The sequence below is a fragment of the Mauremys reevesii genome, linkage group 3 (assembly GCF_016161935.1).
Source record: "Mauremys reevesii isolate NIE-2019 linkage group 3, ASM1616193v1, whole genome shotgun sequence".
NCBI classification, from domain to species: domain Eukaryota; kingdom Metazoa; phylum Chordata; order Testudines; family Geoemydidae; genus Mauremys; species Mauremys reevesii.
In genome coordinates, this window is record NC_052625.1 from 70,944,336 (window position 1) to 70,964,831 (window position 20,496).

Here is a 20,496-nt window from a genome sequence, read left to right on the forward strand (position 1 = left end):
CTAATTCACAATATATTAGAGGATATAGTCCAATTTGAATGGTAGGTAACTTGCACTCTGGGGGAAGTAATAAAGGAATGTACAAAATAGGTTAGACAGCATTTGTTTATTTTTTGCTTTAAAGAACTAATAAAATGAACAATGATTGTCTTTTTTTTTTTTTAAGTAGCAAGAGCCAGATTATATGTGGAGATGGGTTGGGGGAAAGGGATGTAGGGGAAATGTGTTTCTTTATGAAAAACAGCTATGATTTCAGTATAATTTTAGGTGTGGGGTACCTGAACTTTGTACACGAGATCCGCATTTGTAATTTGCCAGTAGCCCAGGGACCACACCACTCCTAATTTATATAGAAGGGAGCAAATTACAGCTAGCCTCACCTTTAATGCAGCCCTTGGTCTTCATGGGTCCTAATATATTCAAGTCTAGATGGAACATCACATGCTGGCACCTATACGCTCTCTGTTCATTCTATCATTTTATTAAGAAGGAGGATGATCATATGCCGAGTTCTAAAACTCTCTGTCCATCCATGTGCTAGGGGACAACTAAGTAGTAACTTGAGACCAGAGCTGGTTGGAAAACCAAGCTCTTTCTTGTGAAAAACTTTATGGGGGAAAAATCCCCATTTGTTGTTCTTTGGTGGAAATCTTTTTGTTTTTCCACAAGAAATTCCTAAACAAATAAAAATGAAAAATTTTGTTTGATTTCATTTTCAAATAACATTTCTAAATGAAAAATTCAACTTATAATATTTATTCCAGTTTTTAGAAACTGAAAAATGTTGTTTTTCTATTTTCAGGTTTGATTTGCCACACGCCGCTCTCTTCCCCCACTCCCCCTACTGTTTTCCATATTTTTCCAGTAGGAAAACAGTAAAATAGTGTGAAAAGTGTCCCTCCCCAACTTTCTCAACTTTCCCTCCTTTTTTCCAGTGGAAAGAGCTTGGGGGTGGAAGGGTAGAGAGTAAAAAAAAAAAAGAGGGAGAAAGGGACAAATTCCAAAAATCAAAAATGGAAAATATTTTTTTAGTTTCCAAAAACGGAAACAGCATTGCTTAAGCATGTGCTTAAAGTTAAATAGGTGCTTAAGTCCTTTACAGAACCTGAGCCTTTAATAAGAACTATGACCAAAACTATGAAAATAATGCAGGCAAAAGAAAAACATTTGTTTATCACAATTAACCCATTTCCTTTAAAAATTTTTGTAGTTACTGCATTACAGAACAGATAGATGCCAGTCTTTATTTAAAAAAAACCTAAAGACAGACAAAAGCAAAAAGGCAATTAAATATTACTGAATGACTGTGAAATTAACCTGATCAACTGCACAATCTATTTACTTTTGACTAGGTAGGTGCCTTGTGGTTGCCTAAATCAAGTTTAGCTATTTCAGAGAGAGAACTAACTTTGAATTCTCATTTGAAAAGAAAAATCTTTTCCTGGGGGATGGCAAGAGCTAGAATTTCACCCAAGCTAGCAGGACGCCTGTGAGTTGTAGCTAGGGGAGCATTTTTGTGGAAAATAGCTTGCATCATTTTTTCTCCCAAATATCCTTATTGTGGAAGTTCTGCAGAACTTTAAAAAAACTTCATTCCATCTCCAATATGTAATACTGTTGCACATCTCTAGTTCTTAACTTTGCACTTCTCTGATTCTTAACCACAACTTGTACATGCTAAAGGCAAACAGATTATATTTTACAGATTATACAGATTATATTTTACTAGACTGCCCATAGCAGACAGAACATTTGTTTTAGTAATTATGGCTTTGAAATTTGGTTTCTTGTCTAAATCTTCTTTGAGTGATGGTCCCTGCGTGTGTTCCACCTGTGGATACGCATGCATACCATGTGCCTGAGTCTGGAATTTTTTGCAAGCCATGGCCATTGGTCTGCACATATGTCATAGTTCTCCTTGAGCTCCAAACCAAGGGCATAAAACGTGGTGCACGCTGATGCCTTTCTAGTTCCTTCTTACTGCCGCATGGTCTGAGTTAGAATCTTCAGGGTCCTCAGCTTCTTTATTGACTGCTATATTGTATATAGTTAATTTTAGTAGTTTTCATAGTATAGTTAGAGAGGGGTTTTCCCCATTTTCTTCCCCACCCAGGGACTCCCCTCCTCTTCCCCCTGAGAAGTCTGGGATTATGCCCAGGGTTCAAAAACTGTTTCCTGCCCTTGCTCCTTTTGGGTAAGCAACGAACATCAACACTGCCTTTACTGCCTGGGTGAGGCTCGTATTTCTGCCAAGTGCAACATCTGCTGCTCTTTTCCCCCCAGAACTTGTGAGGGTAGAGAACTGAAACTCAGAAAATGTCTCATGGAGAAGGCTATGAGGCCCCAATCAGATCCAGGCCAGGGCCTGCCCTGCACATCAGTCTCTCCAAGTGGGTAGCACCCCTCTGAGCACGATCTCGGGAATGGAGGTAACACTGTTAAGCCTCAGGAGAAGGCTTCAAATGAGAGCAAAGGGCATTCTCATAGACATAAGGACAAGCCGTCTTCATCTAAAATGGCTCCAAAGAGAGAGGCTCCCTCCCTGAATTCGTCAAAGTTGGGAGAGGTACATGCATGGGTGCTAAGGGCTTAGACCTGAGTAAATCTTCTTGACAGGAGGAGGAGATGCACAGGGGTATGGATCTGACGGTTCTGACATTGGCTTCAACAGTGAAGGCTCAAGATAAGCAGTCCCTGATGCTCTCTTTCAACCACCACAGTGCCCAGGGAAGCTCTGGCTTTGCCAGCTCCACCAATGGACTCTTCTTGTACCCCAGGGCAGTCAGAGACCTATATCTTCCTGGTGGACGTCTTCTTCCTTATCCATATTTGCACCTTCTATTGGGACCATCTCTATTCAAGGATGTTGATACACTAGAGCAGTGGTCTCCAAACTTTTTTTTATCATGCACCCCTATCAGTAAAAAAATTTTGAGCACGCATCCCCTGCCGTGCCACCCCAAGCCAAAAAAATAAAAAAAGCCGCTCAGACGCCTGCCCGAACTGCCGAAGGGCAAAAAAAAAAAGGCAAAAAAAAAGCCTCCCGAACTGCTCCGGCGGCGCTCCTCCTGCCGCGCACCCCGAAGGATCCTCTTGCGCACTCCACTTTGGAGATCACTGCACTAGAGGAAGAGACTAACCGTATCCCACCTGCCAGCCTTGAGGAGCAACCATCTGTATCATTGGTTCAGCCAGAGCGAAGGGATCTGGCTTTCTCTTCAGATGAGTCCCTGTAGGAGTCTGCAGCATCACACAGAAGTGGCACAAGACAGGAGCCCCAGAAGATCAGGATTCTGGCCACCGACCAGGTATGATTGGCCAAGAGACAGGTAGTACCCTATGTCATTGGGTCCTGCTCTGCCAGTTGAATGTAACAATTCTGCCCAAAGTTTTTAAACTCTCTCATCTGGTGGACAAAACTAGAGAAGTAGCAAAGAATCCTGTGGCACCTTATAGACTAACAGACGTTTTGCAGCATGAGCTTTCGTGGGTGAATGCCCACTTCGTCGGATGCACGAAAGCTCATGCTGCAAAACGTCTGTTAGTCTATAAGGTGCCACAGGATTCTTTGCTGCTTTTACAGAACCAGACTAACACGGCTACCTCTCTGATACAAAACTAGAGAAGGTTCAGATAATGATTCCATTCCTCATACCAACTCCTGAGGCAGCCATTGTGACTGATGCCCCTACATGGACGATCATATAGCACAAGATGGCTGGACTCTATGGGAGTACAGAATGCATATCGATTTACTGGAACTCTGGGCAGTCCATAGAGTCTGCAATGCCTTCCTCCCATTCATCATATCCAGACATATCCAAATAATGTTGGACAACATGACAACTATATGTTATATAAACAATTGTGGGAGAAAGATCTCTCCATCTGTGGCAGTCATCCTCTGGAATTGGTGCATCAGCCATCACATAACCCTATGAGCAGCATGTTAATTGTGGGGGGGGGGGGGGAACCTTCCCAGAAAACTGCATGAGCAGACATTTTTCTGCAAGTCACGAATTGGTCACAATTCGGTTCTCACCAATGTATCCATCCCAGGGGGAAGGTCAGCCTGGGACCTTTTTGCCTTGTGGGAGAACAGGAAACTTCTTTAGTACTGTTCCAGAGCAGTCCTGGGCTAGGGCTCAACAGGAGATGCCCTTTGCTTTGCTCTGCCACACATTCTTTTTTTATCTCTCTGATACCATGTTTTGGAGTTCCTTTTTCACCTGATCCCAGTCTCCCCTAATACTTGTCTGGGGAGTCCATAGGGTTCACCCTCAGATTTAATCTACTTCTCCAGCATGGTACTAATTTCTTCATATTTAAATCTTTCAAACCTTCCAATGCCATTTCCCTTAATGGCAGGTTGTGACCCTCATGCTAAGGGGTGTATACGTTACCTGCTCCAGATGAGTGGATATGAGTCCTGGTACCAGTAGGTTGAAGTAGACTGACACCTTATCTGCTCAGGAATATATTAAGGTGGATTCTAAGACCTTATCCCCTCTGTTCCCAAGAACTCAGCTTGACTCTGAACTCTTCACTGAGGTTTCTTTATTGGCATACAATCAAACTACACTTGAGTTGATTAGGCTTACATGGCACAGCACACATTCAGAATTACACAGAAACCGCCTTCCTTTATATATATTTGCACATTACATTACATTCACTGTACATTGCATCACAAAGTTTAAAATTGGCTTGGTTACTTTTCAGGAGCCAATCCCTGTACAGCATGCTCTGTTCATGTGCTTCTTTGTTCAGCTTTATTCTTTACCTCATCTTTATGCTCCTGATTTCTCTTGTGCATTGTTACCTTGTTCTTAGTATATGGGTCCCCCTCTTATCTTAGCTAACTCAGATAGTCTGTCTGTCAGTGTACTGACCCATTTACTTATTTTAGCACAAACATTCCATTTTCAGCCTGCTGATCTAGTTACCTCCCTAATCCTGTCTTCCAAGAAATGAGACTGCCCCCATGTTTATTTACTCATGTCAGGCCTACACAAAGGATGCTAGAAAGACATCTCAACTATTTGTTTCCATAGCAGGAGAATTAAGGGTTCAGGTTATATCGATGCAGAGACTTTCAAAATAGATCTTGGATTGTATTGCCCTTTGTTACTAACTAGCTCATCATATTCCCCCACTGGAGGGTGTGAGGACTTATTCACTAGAGAGCAAGTTACTTTGTCTGCGTCTCTGAGCAATGTATTTCCTCCTAGAGATATGTAGGGCAGTTACTTGTAGCTTTTTGCATGCCTCCATGAGACATTATGCTTTGAGCCAGTTGTCCACAGCTATGGGGACAGCAGTACTGCAGTCATCTATCACTTCTGCATCCTTGCACCCACCCCCTCTCTGCCTACTGCTTGTCAAATACGTATAGGAACCCTCACTTGAAGAAGAAATGGAAGTTACTTACCTGTACTGGAAGTTCTTTGTGAGGTGTGGTCCCTAACTGTATTCCACTACCCACCCTCCATCCCCTCTGCTGCGAATTGTTTGAACTGTGGTAAGAATGGGAAACTGGAGAGGTGTGGGACCACTCCACCTTTTATGCCCTGGGTTCGGTGCACGAGGAGAGCTACAGTGTATGTGCGGGTCAACAGACACTGCTTGCAAAAAAATTCCAGACTTGGGCACATGATGCATATGCATATCCATGTGTGGAATACAGATAGCAACCACGCATCTTGAAGAACTTCCAGTTACAGGTAAGTGACCTAGTTTTTTTATTTGAAAATATGGGGAAATGTGTGTGAGATTAAGAGGCAGTAATTCCATTCCATTCCAATCAAAATTGCACCACTTAACTGAGAAATGAAAAAAGATGCCTGGAGCAAACTTGAATTAAACCATCTGCCAAAGTCCAGCCAATTGTATCTGATCTATTGGTTTAGGAATTCCATAAGGGAGATCTGGGTTCTGCAGTGACCAAGGACACTTTCTCTCCTCCTGCTGGTTAGGAACCGATGTTCTTGTGTGTGCTAGAGTTTGTTTCAGCTGAAGCTATTTAACTCAGTCTCTTGCAATTGGGGGAAAAAAAGTGGTGCAATATTGACTGACTGATAGAGACATCTTTAGAGATATGAAATGGAGTGGTAAAAATAGTGAGTCATATTAATCTTTGGTGTAACTCCACTAAATTCAAGATCATCTCTTCATTCAGTCATGAAGTCAGTGAAGCTGCACCAGAGACTGATTCAGTGTCATGTTTTTAAGTTGAAATGGGAAAGTTCAGCCCAGATGTAAAAGGAGCATAACTCCTTTGATGTCAGTGGAGTTGCGCCTATTTACACTAAGGCTAAATTTGGCCTCAGAGCAAGCCTGAGGCCATGTATCATAGGCCTCATGTCACAAAGGAGCCCTTAATACAGATGCTGGCAGAGACGTGGGTGCAAAATATACCTCTGCAGAATGCACACCCCTAATTTATAACTCTTCTATGCAGCCACGTTAGATTTACTTCAATAAATCACATATGTAACACTGTATTTCACATATGTAACTCTGCATCACCAATACAGCAAAGGCTTGTATACACCAACACTTAGTTCGTGGAAAGCTGATGTGTAAATTTACCCTGCACTAGTCTGCCGTGCACTAAGTGTCCATGTGGACCCGGCTGACACACTAAAAGTTCTGTAGTGTGCTTTGACCTACCCCACTTGGAAATGGGAGTAGATTAAAGCGTACTACAGAATTTTTAGGACACAGCAGTCGGGTCCACACAGACACTTCGTGTGCGGGAGGCTACTGCAGTTTAGATTTACACCCTATCTTGCTGCAAGCAAAATGTTTGTGTAGACAAACCCTAACAAATTATAACAGTCTAGTAGTTTAAATATAACCATTCCACAGCTAATGATGGGTGAACTAGAGGTTCATTTTAGCATTTACAAAGTTTAGCTGCTTTATCCCAACTTCTTTGGTCTGGAAATCTCACGAGACCAGACTTTCTTGAACATATTCTAGCAGGTCCTGATTTCAGCACAGCTCGAAATACTGCAAGAACAGCTTTTCTAGTGCTATTTTGGGCCTCTCACCTTTAGTCTATGACAAAGGGCTCAATCATGCATTTTTTGTACATTCAAAACTCCCAGTGAAGCCAACGAAGGCTGTGTGCATTGAAAGCAGGATGAGATTCAGAGGCTCTGATTCAGCAGTGCATTTAAGCCTATGCTTAACTTTAAGCATGTGGATAGATCTATTGAAGTTAATTTTTAATTTGATGTTTCATCTTCCTTTGTCAAATAAGCAGAGACAGTAAAAAAGCAAATATCCTGCATTACAAAATAGATATGTATTTTGACATTTAGAGTTTTTATTTATTATAATATTAGCAAATGTACTGTGGTTTAGTTTGTTAAACAAACAAACTTAGTAATATGAGACCTGACTACAGCATCTACTATTAAATCCCTGCTACCAATTGAGAATAGCCTACCGTGTTCTGTGTCAATTATAAACTGTGTGGATTAGCCAGGTTTTGCTGCCTTTCATTTGTACCTTTTTGTTTTTGTGCATTAAAGAGCAAAACATTTATTACTTCATGCCGGATGGTGGGTTAAAATTTATCCCACTGTGACACTCCAGTTTATTGCTGCAGTCATTTAAAGTTAGAACTTAAACTCAACTGACCTTACCATTCCAATGTACCCTTTAATGATTCTTCAAGGAAGAGCTCCTTGTGCATGTCATCGGGACTATATCATTGTGGTCCTATAAGGGTCATGTAGAAACACAAACAGAATTTAGTTCTGCTAGTGCAGGGGTAGGCAACCTATGGCACGGGTGCCAAAGGTGGCATGTGAGCTGATTTTCAGTGGCACTCACACTGCCTGGGTCCTGGCCACTGGTCCGGAGGGCCCTGCATTTTAATGTAATTTTAAATGAAGCTTCTTAAACATTTTAAAAACCTTATTAACTTTCCATACAACAATAGTTTAGTTATATATTATAGACTTATATAGAAAGAGACCTTCTAAAAATGTTAAAATGTATTACTGGCACGCGAAACTTTAAATTAGAGTGAATAAATGAAGACTCGGCACCCCACGTCTGAAAGGTTGCTGACCCCTGTGCTAGTGTTTCTAAACTGATCTCCAGAACAAATTAATTCTAATTTATTTATTTTTTTCCTCTACTCTAGAACATCTCATTACAGCTGAGATCCAAAATGCCATGGGCTAAATTCTGCTATCAGGGTTTGAGTAATCTGCTTTCCCTAACACCATTGCAAATCTGGAGTATAAACTGGTAAAAGTGAGATCAGAATTGGGGCACAATCTCTATTCTTCAGCGGAGTATCTCCAGATTTACAAAAGAATAATCAAGAGCAGAATCTCGCTCAGTATATTGCTGGAACGAGGCCTCCTAATCTATCAGAGACTTTCCCATATGTTGTCAAATCATGTATAATCTTCCTGGCTCTTTAGTAGATTTCTAATATTCCAGGAACAAAAATTCTTATAGAGTATTCTGCAAGGTGCATCTTTGAAACTGTTAGTAGAAGATTCTTTTTGAGGCAAGAAATTGATATATGAAGAAGTCAACCCTTTGTATCCTATGGCTTTAGAGAGGAAAACATAAAAGATTACAGTACAGTTACTGTTAAATTATTAGGTGTTTGTATTGCAAAAGACATCCTCTCATGATCAGGACGTCTAATGCCAGGCATGGTACAAACACATAGTAAGAGACAGTCCCTGCTCTGCAGATCTTACAATCTAATATATCACATACCTGTCTTGTATGCATTTTAGTTTTCAAGTTGTCTGAGCTCTGCTTACATGTAGGCCATATAACCATTATGTGGAAATCAATATGGTCAACTGGTAGATTGAGAAATTAAGGGGAGAAAGCTTTCTTTGCTCTGAAGAAATGTCTTTTGAATTTCTCCCTAATTAAGTTGACTTCACTGTCTCATGGTGTGATGAAAAAGCTTTCTCACTTTGTCTGCAGTTTGGACTTCCTCCTATATTTGATGCATGCTTTCTTTATACCCATTCTCCAAATGTAAGATTTGTTAGCTAGAACCCCTGGGTGGCTTACACTGTCTAAATTGGAAGTGGGAGAGCTCCTGATGTTCACTCAAAGGGACTGCATATGGAGTAATGTGTGTTGTCCTTGGATTACTATGGCTAACTAAAAAAACCCACAAAGGCTGAAAACCAATACAGTTGTTAGTGTGTGTGCACGCACTCTCAACAGCATGATCAAGAAAGCCCCAAGAAACAATGTCTCCTGTAGTAATTAGTGAGGGTTTGCTTTGTTGTTTTTATCCACAGTAGGTGTTGATCAGTAACTGTTGCCTCGCTTCCTCTCTCAACAGGCTGCTCAACTGTGCTGCTTCCGCAGCAGCATGTGGATTTACCAAGTAGAGCTATTGTCTAGGCTTTACAAAAGTCTGGAAATCCTGAGGAGTTTTTGTGAGCTGGAGTTTTCTTCAAATGCTGTGTAATGAAATTCATTCTTGGTTTCATTACTTGAGAGAGACAAGCATGATAAACTTGCCTAGCCCTTCTCTTTGCCATCTTCTCTTGTAGTGAATATTTAGGCAGAATTCTAAATGATAGGTGCTGATATTTACCTTTGATTTGTGGGATCGCCTTAAAGTTTTGTTTAATTTTAAATGTTTTTAATGTAGAGGTTTTTCCATAGACTTTTAAAATCTTTGTAACCAGGCTAAAAGACAAAACAACCAACCAACCATAAGAGGGTAATTTGGGCTGCCTGTTTGATACCTATTAATAGCAGCAGACTGTAGATTAAAATACATGTTTGATCTTAAATGAGAATTTGCCAACAGTTACCACGCAGGTGAGATTACCACAGTTTTTTTCCCCCTATACTGAGACCTGGAAATAACTGTAGTATGTCTTGGCAAAGGTTAACTTTTTATTGTCACAATTGTACCTCTAGCCTACTTCGTATATGCATCTCTCCACAGTTGTCTATGCTTTCCACTCCTCCTTTTAAAGAGAGAGGAAGGATGGTCGAATGGTTTAGGTGTTAGCCTAAGACTCAGGACACCTGAGTTCAATTCTCTGCTCTACCACAGACTTCCTATGTAAGCTTGGACAAGTAATTTACTCTCTGACCTCAGTTCCTCATCTGTAAAATGGGGATAATTAATATTTGGATAGTATTTCACTACCTGACCAGGGTTTTGTGAGGGTAAATACATCAGAGATGGTGAGGCACTCATATTGTATGGTAATGGGGACCATATAAGTACCTGAGATGGAAAGGATAGAATTGTAACTTGCCCTATATTGGGCTACTCTTGAAGGCCACTGTCACTGAGTTCCTTCCTCAGGGCACCCCCTGGACTCTGTGGGCTGGGCCTCTGTACTCACTTGAGCCTCTGGTCGGTGATGGCTGGGTCAGCTGCCTCCCGTGCACCCACTCGTGGCTAGGAGTGTCTCTGCGGTGCCCTGCTAACAATTTCTCCCTCAAGGGGCTTAAACAAACTCCACACATCCCTTGTGTCCATCCACAACATCCCTTCTTGGGGTCTGGGTTTATTCAGATAAAACAAACTCAAAAGTAAAACTCAGTGTCCCAAATCAAAATCCATTCTTTACCCTCTTGTCATTCCCAGGCCTTTCCTGCCTATAGTCTCAGTCCCATCTCCCGGGACACTCTGCTGGAGCCTGCTCACTCCTAGCAGTCTCTGATCACCCTACTCCCAGGCCTTCTTGCCTGGAACCTTTTCTGTTGTAGCAGGCCAATCCCAGCGCCTCCTTGCCTGGAGTCTCAGTCCCAGGAATCTCTGCTGGAGCCTGCTCATTCCTAGGAATATTTTCTCCCCCTGAACATCCCCCTTCACTGGAGGCATCTGCTGCCCTTTACAAGGAACTACCTGATTCAACCTAGGTTTGCCTCATTCTGTAACCAGGGCTGACTAGCCCCAGCCTTCCAGCCCTTAAGAGGCAAGCCACCCTGTAACACTGGATGTTCCAACTCACCAACCAGTTGGAAGAGCCTCAGCCCTGAACAGCTAGCCCCTCCCTTTCCAGGGTTCTCAACAAATACAAAAGAAACACAAATGAATTGTCCCAGGGATGTGGTTCATCCCTCTGCCTTCAGAGAGTCTTTTGTTGAGTTGCGGTCAAAACTAGGCTCACAGACTGATATGGAGAAATAGTCTCCTCAAAAGATGTATCTTTCTTGAGGGAGGGGCCATCAGTGAACAGTTAGGTGAGGAGCACTTGGCTTTAGCCAGCCCTCTCTCCCATCTGCCACCAACTTTTCTTTTATTTCATGGAGAAGCAGACTTGACTAGATGGTCTACATCAGTGGTGGGCAACCTGCGGCCCGTCAGGGTAATCCGCTGGGGGTCCGCCAGGCAATTTGTTTACATTTGCATGGTTGCCCACAGCTCCCAGTGGGTGTGGTTCACCGTTCCCGGCCAATGGGAGCTGCAGGAAACAGCACAGGCAGCCATGCAAATGTAAACAAACTGTCTGGCGGCCTGCCAGCAGATTACCCTGATGGGCCGCGTGCAGCCCACAGACCGCAGGTTGCCCACCACTGGTCTACATCCTCCACCAACTATAATTCCTAAATACCTAATGGTTTATATTTTCTTGTTCTGCCCTATGTTTTTCAGGTATTGTAACAACCCCGTTTCCCCAATATTTTTACTAAATGATGTAAATGATGTAATGTAACTTTTGCTACCTTTTAAATTTCTCATAAATCTTTTCTTTTTCTTTATCAAAGTCCTTACATACCCATAAAGGTGATCAATTGTTTCTTCTACCTTACAGTGCTCACATAGTCCATCTTTGTGTTTGTTTATTTTTGTTTAAGCCGCAATAGCCTGTAAGTACTCTAAACAAAAGCACTTCATTTTTCCTTTCCTGAGTATGTCATTATCCTCAACTCTAGGACACAATTCAAAAAAATCATCTTCCTCTTTTTTGTTGATCCAGATTTTTTGTCATTCCTTTTTAAAATTGTTCTGTACTAGGCTTTTGAATTCCTGTTCACGCAAGGACATTTCTGTCTATATCCTTTCATTTCTTACAGCACTTTTAGCTCTGCTGCCAACTGTGGTGTGCTTTTCCTTTTTAAGATCCTCCCTCCAAATCAGATCTCTCTCACTGGTGTGGCAGGGCAGTGCCACCTGTTCATTAATCCTGTTTTGGCCAGTGTGGGACTTGTACACTTCACCACAAGCACCCAGAAGCTTCAGCCAGAAGATGATACATCCCTTATGCTTTTAAGGTGGGGTAGAGAACAAGAGCGTATTACACCTGTGCTCTGGGCTCTTCAGAGACTGTCACTTTGCTGCTAGGTACAGTTCTAGGTTCTGATTAAGCCTTAAATGCAGGGCCGCCCAGAGGATTCCGGGGGCCTGGGGTCTTCGGCGGCGGGGGGCCCTTCCGTTCCGGGACCCTCCGCCGAAGTGCCCCGAAGACCCGCGGCGGGGGCCTCCCCGCCGTCGAATTACCGCCGAAGCGGGACCCGCCGCCGAAGCGCAGCCCGGTCTTCGGCGGTAATTCGGCGGAGGGGGGCCCCCGCCGCGGGTCTTCGGGGCACTTCGGCGGCGGGTCCCGGAAGGGAAGGGCCCCCTGCCAAATTACCGCCGAAGACCGGGCTGAACTTCGGCGGCGGGTCCCGCTCTGTCTTCAGCGGTAATTCGCCAGCGGGGGGTCCTTCCGCCCCGGAGCGGAAGGACCCCCCCGCCGGCGAAGACCGAGAGCGGCAGAAGCTCCTGCGCCCGGCTGCACAAGAGTTTGCCGGGCACCCCGGAGCGAGTGAGGGACCCCGCTCCAGGGGACCCGAAAAACTCTGGTGGGGGCCCCTGTGGGCTCGGGGCCTGGGGCAAATTGCCCCTCTTGCCCCCCCCTCTGGGCGGCCCTGCTTAAATGGTTTAGTTATCTCAGGAGTAGAGACATCTCATCATGGAACTGAGGTGGGCAGGGACTCAAAGGCAATTGGATCCTACTGTTGAGCTTATCGGTGTCAAAGGGGTAGAGCTCTCCTAAAACTCAGAATTTGCCTTGGTCATCCTCTTGCTGTTCCTTTCTTCTGACACATTATATTTCCTGTCAGTGAACATTATAGCTAAACTTGCTTTTTGTAACTACTTCTTATAACTAGTTGCCCTGAAAAAAGTATATTTCAATAGTCTTGTAGTTACCAAGTTTCTTATCAGGACTTAAACTTCCCAAAGTTCACAGTGTTTGAGTCTAGAAGCATATCTTCTTTTCACCTCAGTAAAATACATTTTGTAATGAAAATTCACAACTTGTGCATCTTTACAAAAAGAGGGGAAAGTAAAATTTGTTATTTTCACTTTGTGTGTAAACATTTTTCACCCGACACTACAAAAATAACTAGACTTATTGGGAAACAGTAAAAGCTCTCCACAAAATCTGCACTGTTCAGGAGTGAACATAGTTAATGTAAATACTTTATGATAATAATGAGTGAGATACCATAACAGATTTTCTGGAGAGAGGGAATGAATTTAGATCTACTATGAATGACCTTTTTTATTGCATAATCCAGTACAGAGAAGAAACCTGGCAATCTGTTCTTTCACTATATATCAAAGTCAAGACAATATTTTTGTAAGATATATAATTGCTACTTAACAAGGCCTAATCTTAATTCAGAAGTGTTGTCTGGTATTATATATCTAATATCAGTAGGCGAGAAGTAATTAAGATGTATGTTTTTCATAAGTGATCAGGAATGTTTGTAAGGGTTACATAAATAACAGACTAATCCATTATTATCTAAACATTAAAAAGCATACCTTACTGCATATATCTTCATTTAAATCAGATTTTATTAGATGATTCTGAAGGAGAATTTTATTTTTCCCTTTATAGTTAACACACTGGCAATTATTAATTTGTGAGTTCCAGAGGTAAAAGTCCTGCCTACTTCTGCACTGCTGCTGGAGAGCGGCGACTGCTGGCCGGGATCCCAGCTCTGGAGGTAGAGCCGCCTCCAGCAGCAGCACAGAAGTAAAGGTGGCAGGGTATGGTACTATTATGGTATCCCTTACTTCTGCACTGCTAGTGGCGAGGCACTGCCTTCAGAGCTAGGCGCCTGGCCAACAGCTGCCGCTCTGTGGCTGCCCAGCTCTGAAGGCAGCGCAGAACTAAGGGTGGCAATACTGTGACCTCCCTAATATAACCTTGCAACTCCCTTTTGGGTCAGGACTCCCAATTTGAGAAACACTGGTCTCCCCTGTGAAATATGTATAGTATAGGGTAAAAGCAAACAGAAGACCAGATTTCATGGGAGAAGACCAGATTTCATGGCCCGTGACACATTTTTCATGGCTGTGAATTTGGTAGGGCCCTGTTTATCAATATGTAACTGATGACATGACATACCTCACTTGTTATCAAAAATTAAAAAATATTTCTCCTCCTTTATTCCAAATAAAGTCAGATGGACTCTAACACAGAATTCAGATCCAGATTTGGAATACTTCAAAATGCGGCACGTTTTTGCATTCTAGTTTTTGGGTCAACATTATAACAACAGTGGCCACTTGCAAAATTTGGATCCAGGTTTGGATTTTGAACACCACCAAAGTTCAGATCCAGGGTTTTAGCTTGGGCCCTTCTCTAGTTGCGAGCAATTATTCCTTTTCTCATCTCAGTTCTACATCCATTTCAACCCTGAAAACTGTATGAGAGAAAAACACACTATACAGTTGGGTATGCGATATAAAATGGAAGAAGATATTTCTCTTTTCCTGTGAGAATAATTAAAATAAGATGTCTTGTAGCTTTCCCATTTGAGTTATCCCTCCTTTCCCCACTCATGAAAATAAATGTCATGCAAGAGATCACCCATGAGGTACTCACTCTTTGTGTTTGCACAGGCACAAGCCGCATTTCCCCAGTCAGTGTAGCTATTTACCTCAAAGCTGTGGTTCATTCTTGGGGCTCCACTGTTTTTCATAAACTGTACTGTGGCAGCTTGACACAGGTCTGGTCTGAAACAGCTACACTGTATAGCCACAACAGCCACTGTTCCCCACTGTATTGTCTATATGCTGTGCTTTGCAGGCTTCATATATTTCCCCTCCTCTGGACAGGAAAATAGGGCCTCTGCATGTGTTTAACCTCACATTTTTGCAGGATACTAATATTTCTGCTCTTAATTGACTGTAGTTTTACAGGAGAGTGTGTCCCAGATGTGATTGCTCTAAAATGAAAGAGTATCAGTGTTGGGCTTGAATATCTGCAATCTAATTACCAAAATGCCCTTGCATTTTATTTTGAAAGTTTCTTTCACTTAGGTATGACATTTCTAAATGACACTGGTAATCCTGGATTTCCCCCCTTGTTTTTACAGGTGACCTGTAACTGTTTCACCATCAGTAATGGAGAAATGCAGGATGTTGGTGTTGGCCTGTATCCCAGGTACTGTGGACACTGTTTCATTCACAGGCAAAAACTCTGTGTGTGGCTTTTTATTTTTTATGTATTTATTTATTTTTATTTCTAGCTAGCTAGCGGGGTCACTGAAGTAGCAGATACCATAACTAAATAAGAAATTAGGAAATGCAAATAAATTACAAGAACATGAAAAACATGATTGAGTTTAAAAATATTTTTAAACTCCTAATTGCAGAGTTTTAACATAATTTAGACAGGACAGCTCTTCATACCTGAATTCTTGTTCTCATGGAGACCCTAATCTCTTCCTGGCAGGGGTAAGGATAAATGTTGCCACTAAAACATGAGACTTGGGCTTCTTAAGAAAGTAGCAAGAAGCTTGGGTAAATATTTCCTTGAAAGAATAGGGTATTTGCAGCCCACCACCTTTCTTTTTGTCACATTGAAAGGGAATATAGGATTTTAGATATGAAAATTAAGAGTAATCAAGAAAATATTATAATGACACCGTGATACTGCATGCAGTTCTGATCGCCCCATCTCAGAAAAGCTACATTAGAAATGGATAAGGTACAAATCTCAGATGTTGGTGTTCTGGATGTCCTCCTGTTGCCAGCTATCTCCTTAGTGCATACGGGCTGATGGTCAGATGAGAGCTCCCTTGCCTAGATAGGTTTCTTTGACCTCCTCAAGATTAATAGGGGCTTCTGTATGGTTCAGTGCAGGACTAGGGCCAGAAATGGTTCAGTGCAACCCTTGGCAAAGCCTTCCACCTGGTCTACGAGAACAGCTTCCATTTTGGGTGACAGAAAGGTCACTCCCATCAACACTGAATCAGCTGAGTATGATAAAGAAAGAAAGGAGCCCTGCACGGGGGGCAATCTATCATTGCTCCCTTTCATGTACAGCTTTGGAGGGGCTGTCTCTGAAGGGTTTCACATCACATAGCTGCTCCTCCCTCCTGGTGTCTCCTTCTCTGTTAGCTGGATTGGAGATCTGCTGAATGTATTTTACGCACTCCCTCTCATTCTCAACGTCCTCCAGAACATTAAGGCAATGGGAAAAGAGGTGTGACCATGCAGGATCTGGCGCTCAGTGCGTCAGCTTTTTTCCTGGAGAGATCACATCCCATCCCATTTCCCCATGTCACATACCTTCTCTCAGTATCCAGTTCTCTGTGGTCCATTGGCAATGTCTGCCTGAAGGCCTAGTAGTATAAGGTGGACATTGGCAGAGAGGTTGCTGGTGGCTAAGTGGTAGATCCTCCCTATTAGCAATCAAAAAGCAAGTTATCCAAGAGCTACTTAGTATAAGAACCATCCTACTTGAATTTTCTCTGGGGATTGAACTACAGCCTTTCTGGTTGTAAAATCATGAGCATCTATTGCTTGAGCTAACAGACCAGACCCATTACCTCAAAGGCAATAGCATAAACCTCTGTACACAGTCTAACTACTACAAGGGGACACAGAGCCACATTTTGTTAATGTGAGTTTACACAAAGGTGCTGGGTTGAATTTACTTGTTAGTACGGGGACAAGGGCTGTGAGCCAAAATCCGATTCCACCCTGATGATACTGGAATTCTTTTGTGAAGGGTTCAGTAGACCATCACCAAGACAGGGCAAGCTTCTGCCCTGGGTGTTATGCAATTGAGAGCTGACTGGTAGAGTCACGTTCAGTGCTAAGACATCGTCACATGGGAATGCAAAACAGAGAGAGAGAAATTACTGTAAACCATCTCCTCCAATAGGGGGGGCTAAGGAGAGAAGATTTCAGTGAGGCTCTCCTCAGAGTTTCCTCCCAAATTGTTCTATGGTAGGGCATATGTGTTTGTGCATGTGTGTACTACTCCCCTCTCCCACATACCATGGAACAGGCTGCAGTGCTGCCCCACAAATCCTATGGATCCTCTGGAGGCCAGAGTATCCGAAGGGAGGTGTTGGATCCCTGATGCCTTCAGTACCACCTATAGAAATATAATACAGTTCCAGGATGTATTCCGTTTCTACCCTGAAAACTGTATGGTGGGGGAGCAATGGGAATGAAACACATTCCCTTGTCTCCAGCCTATATACTCTGCCCTGGCACACCCCTTTCCCCTCACAGGGAGCCATCACAGGGAGTAAGCAACCCCCACCCCCTGCCCCGCCCTTTCCATGCAGAACAGTGAGAAGGCGGAATGATCACATGTGCAAATCAAGGAGAGTGATCAAGGCGGGGCTCCTATTTTTAATTAATATAAATCTTCTAGACCTTCATTTTCTTCACCTAACCAACCACACTTGAATATCAGGGATTTTCCTTGTTTGATAAACAGATTGCCTGGTGCATTAGATGTAACTCAGTCAGCTCATGTTAATAATTCAGGATGTACTGGCAGTGGAGGATCCTTCTCTCTAATGTTCTCTGTTTCTCCCCCCACCCCCCACCAGCATGTCTCTCCTGAACCACAGCTGTGACCCAAACTGTGTGATTGTTTTTGAGGGACGCCAGCTTCTTCTGCGGTCTGTCCGGGAGATCCAGATTGGTGAAGAGGTAATTAACTTGTCCTCCCTTCCATCACTGACACCTGCAGCAATGACATCTCCCTAAATAAATGCCAGACTGCAGGGCCACCAGTTTAATATTTTGATGATATATTGATGCTAGTTTCTATCACATAGCTATCAGGGAGAAGATGATAAATAGAATCATCTCTTCACACTGGCTGGGCCCCATAATCATTACGTCTCATAAATCACAGGCAGCCTTGATAAATTCTTGTTCCTCCATTCCTTCTTTAGGCACTTAATTTTGTTTGTATTTGAACGTCTTTACCCTGATGGAAATGCATGATATTTCTGGGACGATTGCAATGCTCACTAAGTCATCACAACAATAAGAGTTTGTCAGGCTGCCACCACACTGTAGCAGTAAACCTTTCGTTGGCAGTGAAAGTAGCAAGACAGGGTTTGTTTGCTTGTCGGTTTCATTAAAAATAACTTGAAGAAATCCCTTTCAAAGTGATTTATGTGTTTTGATCTAAGGAATTCTCAGCCTGTTTTTTAGTTGCCATTTGTACTACTTTTAAAATCAGTTGTGATGGCTGAAATATTTCCAGGTAAACAAATACCACACTGACTTGGTGTTGAAATTTGCTGAGTAAGGCCATTATCCTGCAAAGACTGATACATGTGCGTAACTTTATGTACATGAATAGACCCTCTGAGATCACAATACTGACCAGGATAAGTCTTTGTAGAACCAGGGCCTAGCTTCAATCCAATGCACTTATGTGTCTCAGTCTTTGGGGGATCTGAAGGGCATATAGATTCCACATTTACAATTTTGCAATATCTGATGTTCTATCGTCTTAATATTATTTTTGTTTTTTAAAAATCATCTCCCTCTAAACAACAATGCAATGGAGATAAGTAAAGGGTGAAAATCCTTCATAGCCATAATAATAAGATTCTTTAGGAAAATCAAGAAAAACATCTTTGCAGTACATACTTGTTTTTGCCAGGAACAATCTTTCAGGATTCAAAGTGTTTTTCTGCAGTTATCAACTGCAAACTTCAGTCAGTCTAAAATTCTTATTCAGGCCAGAAATGTATACACTTATTTTTCTTCCTTTCTTTTTCTACTGCATGCCCTTCTTACCTCTTACCAATTTACTGATGTGAGTTATTTATTACAAAAAAGAGTAGAATCAACTTTAACAAGGTCTCCACAGTATGAAAGAGCAGATCCTACACTCTAAAGCTACTTCATTTTTCTCCATGCTTGGATTTTTTTTCCAATTGAATTTCACCAAATGTTTCTTTGCACAAAATCAGCTTTTAGAAAGGCATGAAGGTCACTCCATATAGCACAAAAATGGGCCTACTACAAGAACATGAACAGAATTCTGATTTCCTGATTTGTAAGACTAGTGCACTAACTCTACTATGACTTTGACCTAAGAAGCTTTGATACACCAAGTCAAATTTGGAAGTGAATTCATCACTCATGGAAGCCTCTGGTCCAAAATCAGTGGTGAGATAAGTATGGTGTTTATTAGTAGCTGGTTGTAGGCTGCTCAGAAAACAGATGTAATTTGCAATGACTTTGGCAGCCACAGGAGCTTAAAAATCAATGCAGCTTACACATGTGGGAGCAGATATTGAAAAACTCTCAGCTCCCATTTAGGCATTGAAATAAAGTCCAGATTTTCAAAATAGATCAGCTCTCAATATGTTGAGCTATTTTCAGTTTCTTGATCCAGAGGCGATCCTGGCAATTAGAGGCTGATTCAGTGGACATAGTGTACTTGGACTTTCAGAAAACCTTTGACAAGGTCCCTCACTAAAGGCTCTGAAGCAAACTAAGTAGTCATGGAATAAGAGGGAAAGTCCTCTCATGGATCAGGAACTGGTTAAAAGATAGGAAACAGGTTTTTTCAGAACGGAGAGAAGTAAATAGTGGTGTTCCCCAGGGATCTGTATTGAGACCAGTACTGTTCAACATATTCATAATAGATCTGGAAAAATGGGTAAACAGTGAAGTGGCAAAGTTTCAGATGATATAAAATTGCTTAAGATAGTTAAGTTCAAAGCAGACTGCAAAAAGTTACAAAGAGATCTCGCAAAACTGGGTGACTGGATAACAAAATGGCAGATGAAATTCAATGTTGATAATTGCAAAATAATGCAAATTATAATCACAAATATAATGTTAGTATATAAATCCATGGTACACCCACAGCTTGAATACTTCCTGCAGTTCTGGTCACCCCATCTCAAAAAAGATACGTTAGAAGTGGAAAAGGTACAGAGAAGAGTAACAAAAATGATTAGGGTTATGGAAGAGCTGCCATATGAGGAGAGAATAAAAAGATTGGGACTGTTCATCATGGAAAAGAGACGACTAATGGGGGATATGATAGAGGTCTATAAAATCATAAATGGTGTGGAGAAAGTGAATAAGGAATGTTATTTAACCAGTCACATAACACTAGAACTACAGGTCAACCAATGAAATTAATTGTCATGAGGTTTGAAACAAAAGGAAGCATTTTTTCACACAATGCACAGTCAACCTGTGGAACTTGTTGCCGGGGATGTTGTGAAGGCCAAAACTAT

General features: G+C 42.1%; 1 protein-coding gene across 3 annotated transcripts in view; it reads left to right on the forward strand.

Moving 5' to 3' along the window:
- SMYD3 (SET and MYND domain containing 3) overlaps positions 1 to 20,496 on the forward strand; it is a 631,978-nt gene that overhangs the window by 491,605 nt on the left and 119,877 nt on the right. For all 3 annotated transcript variants that reach the window (XR_005596251.1, XM_039530570.1, XM_039530569.1), the window contains exons 6-7: positions 15,349 to 15,416; positions 17,827 to 17,929. Coding sequence is in view for 2 of the 3 variants with exons in the window: in XM_039530570.1 (XP_039386504.1) it covers positions 15,349 to 15,416; positions 17,827 to 17,929 (171 nt within the window). In the remaining variant the exon portion in view is untranslated. The remainder of the gene's footprint in view (positions 1 to 15,348; positions 15,417 to 17,826; positions 17,930 to 20,496) is intronic.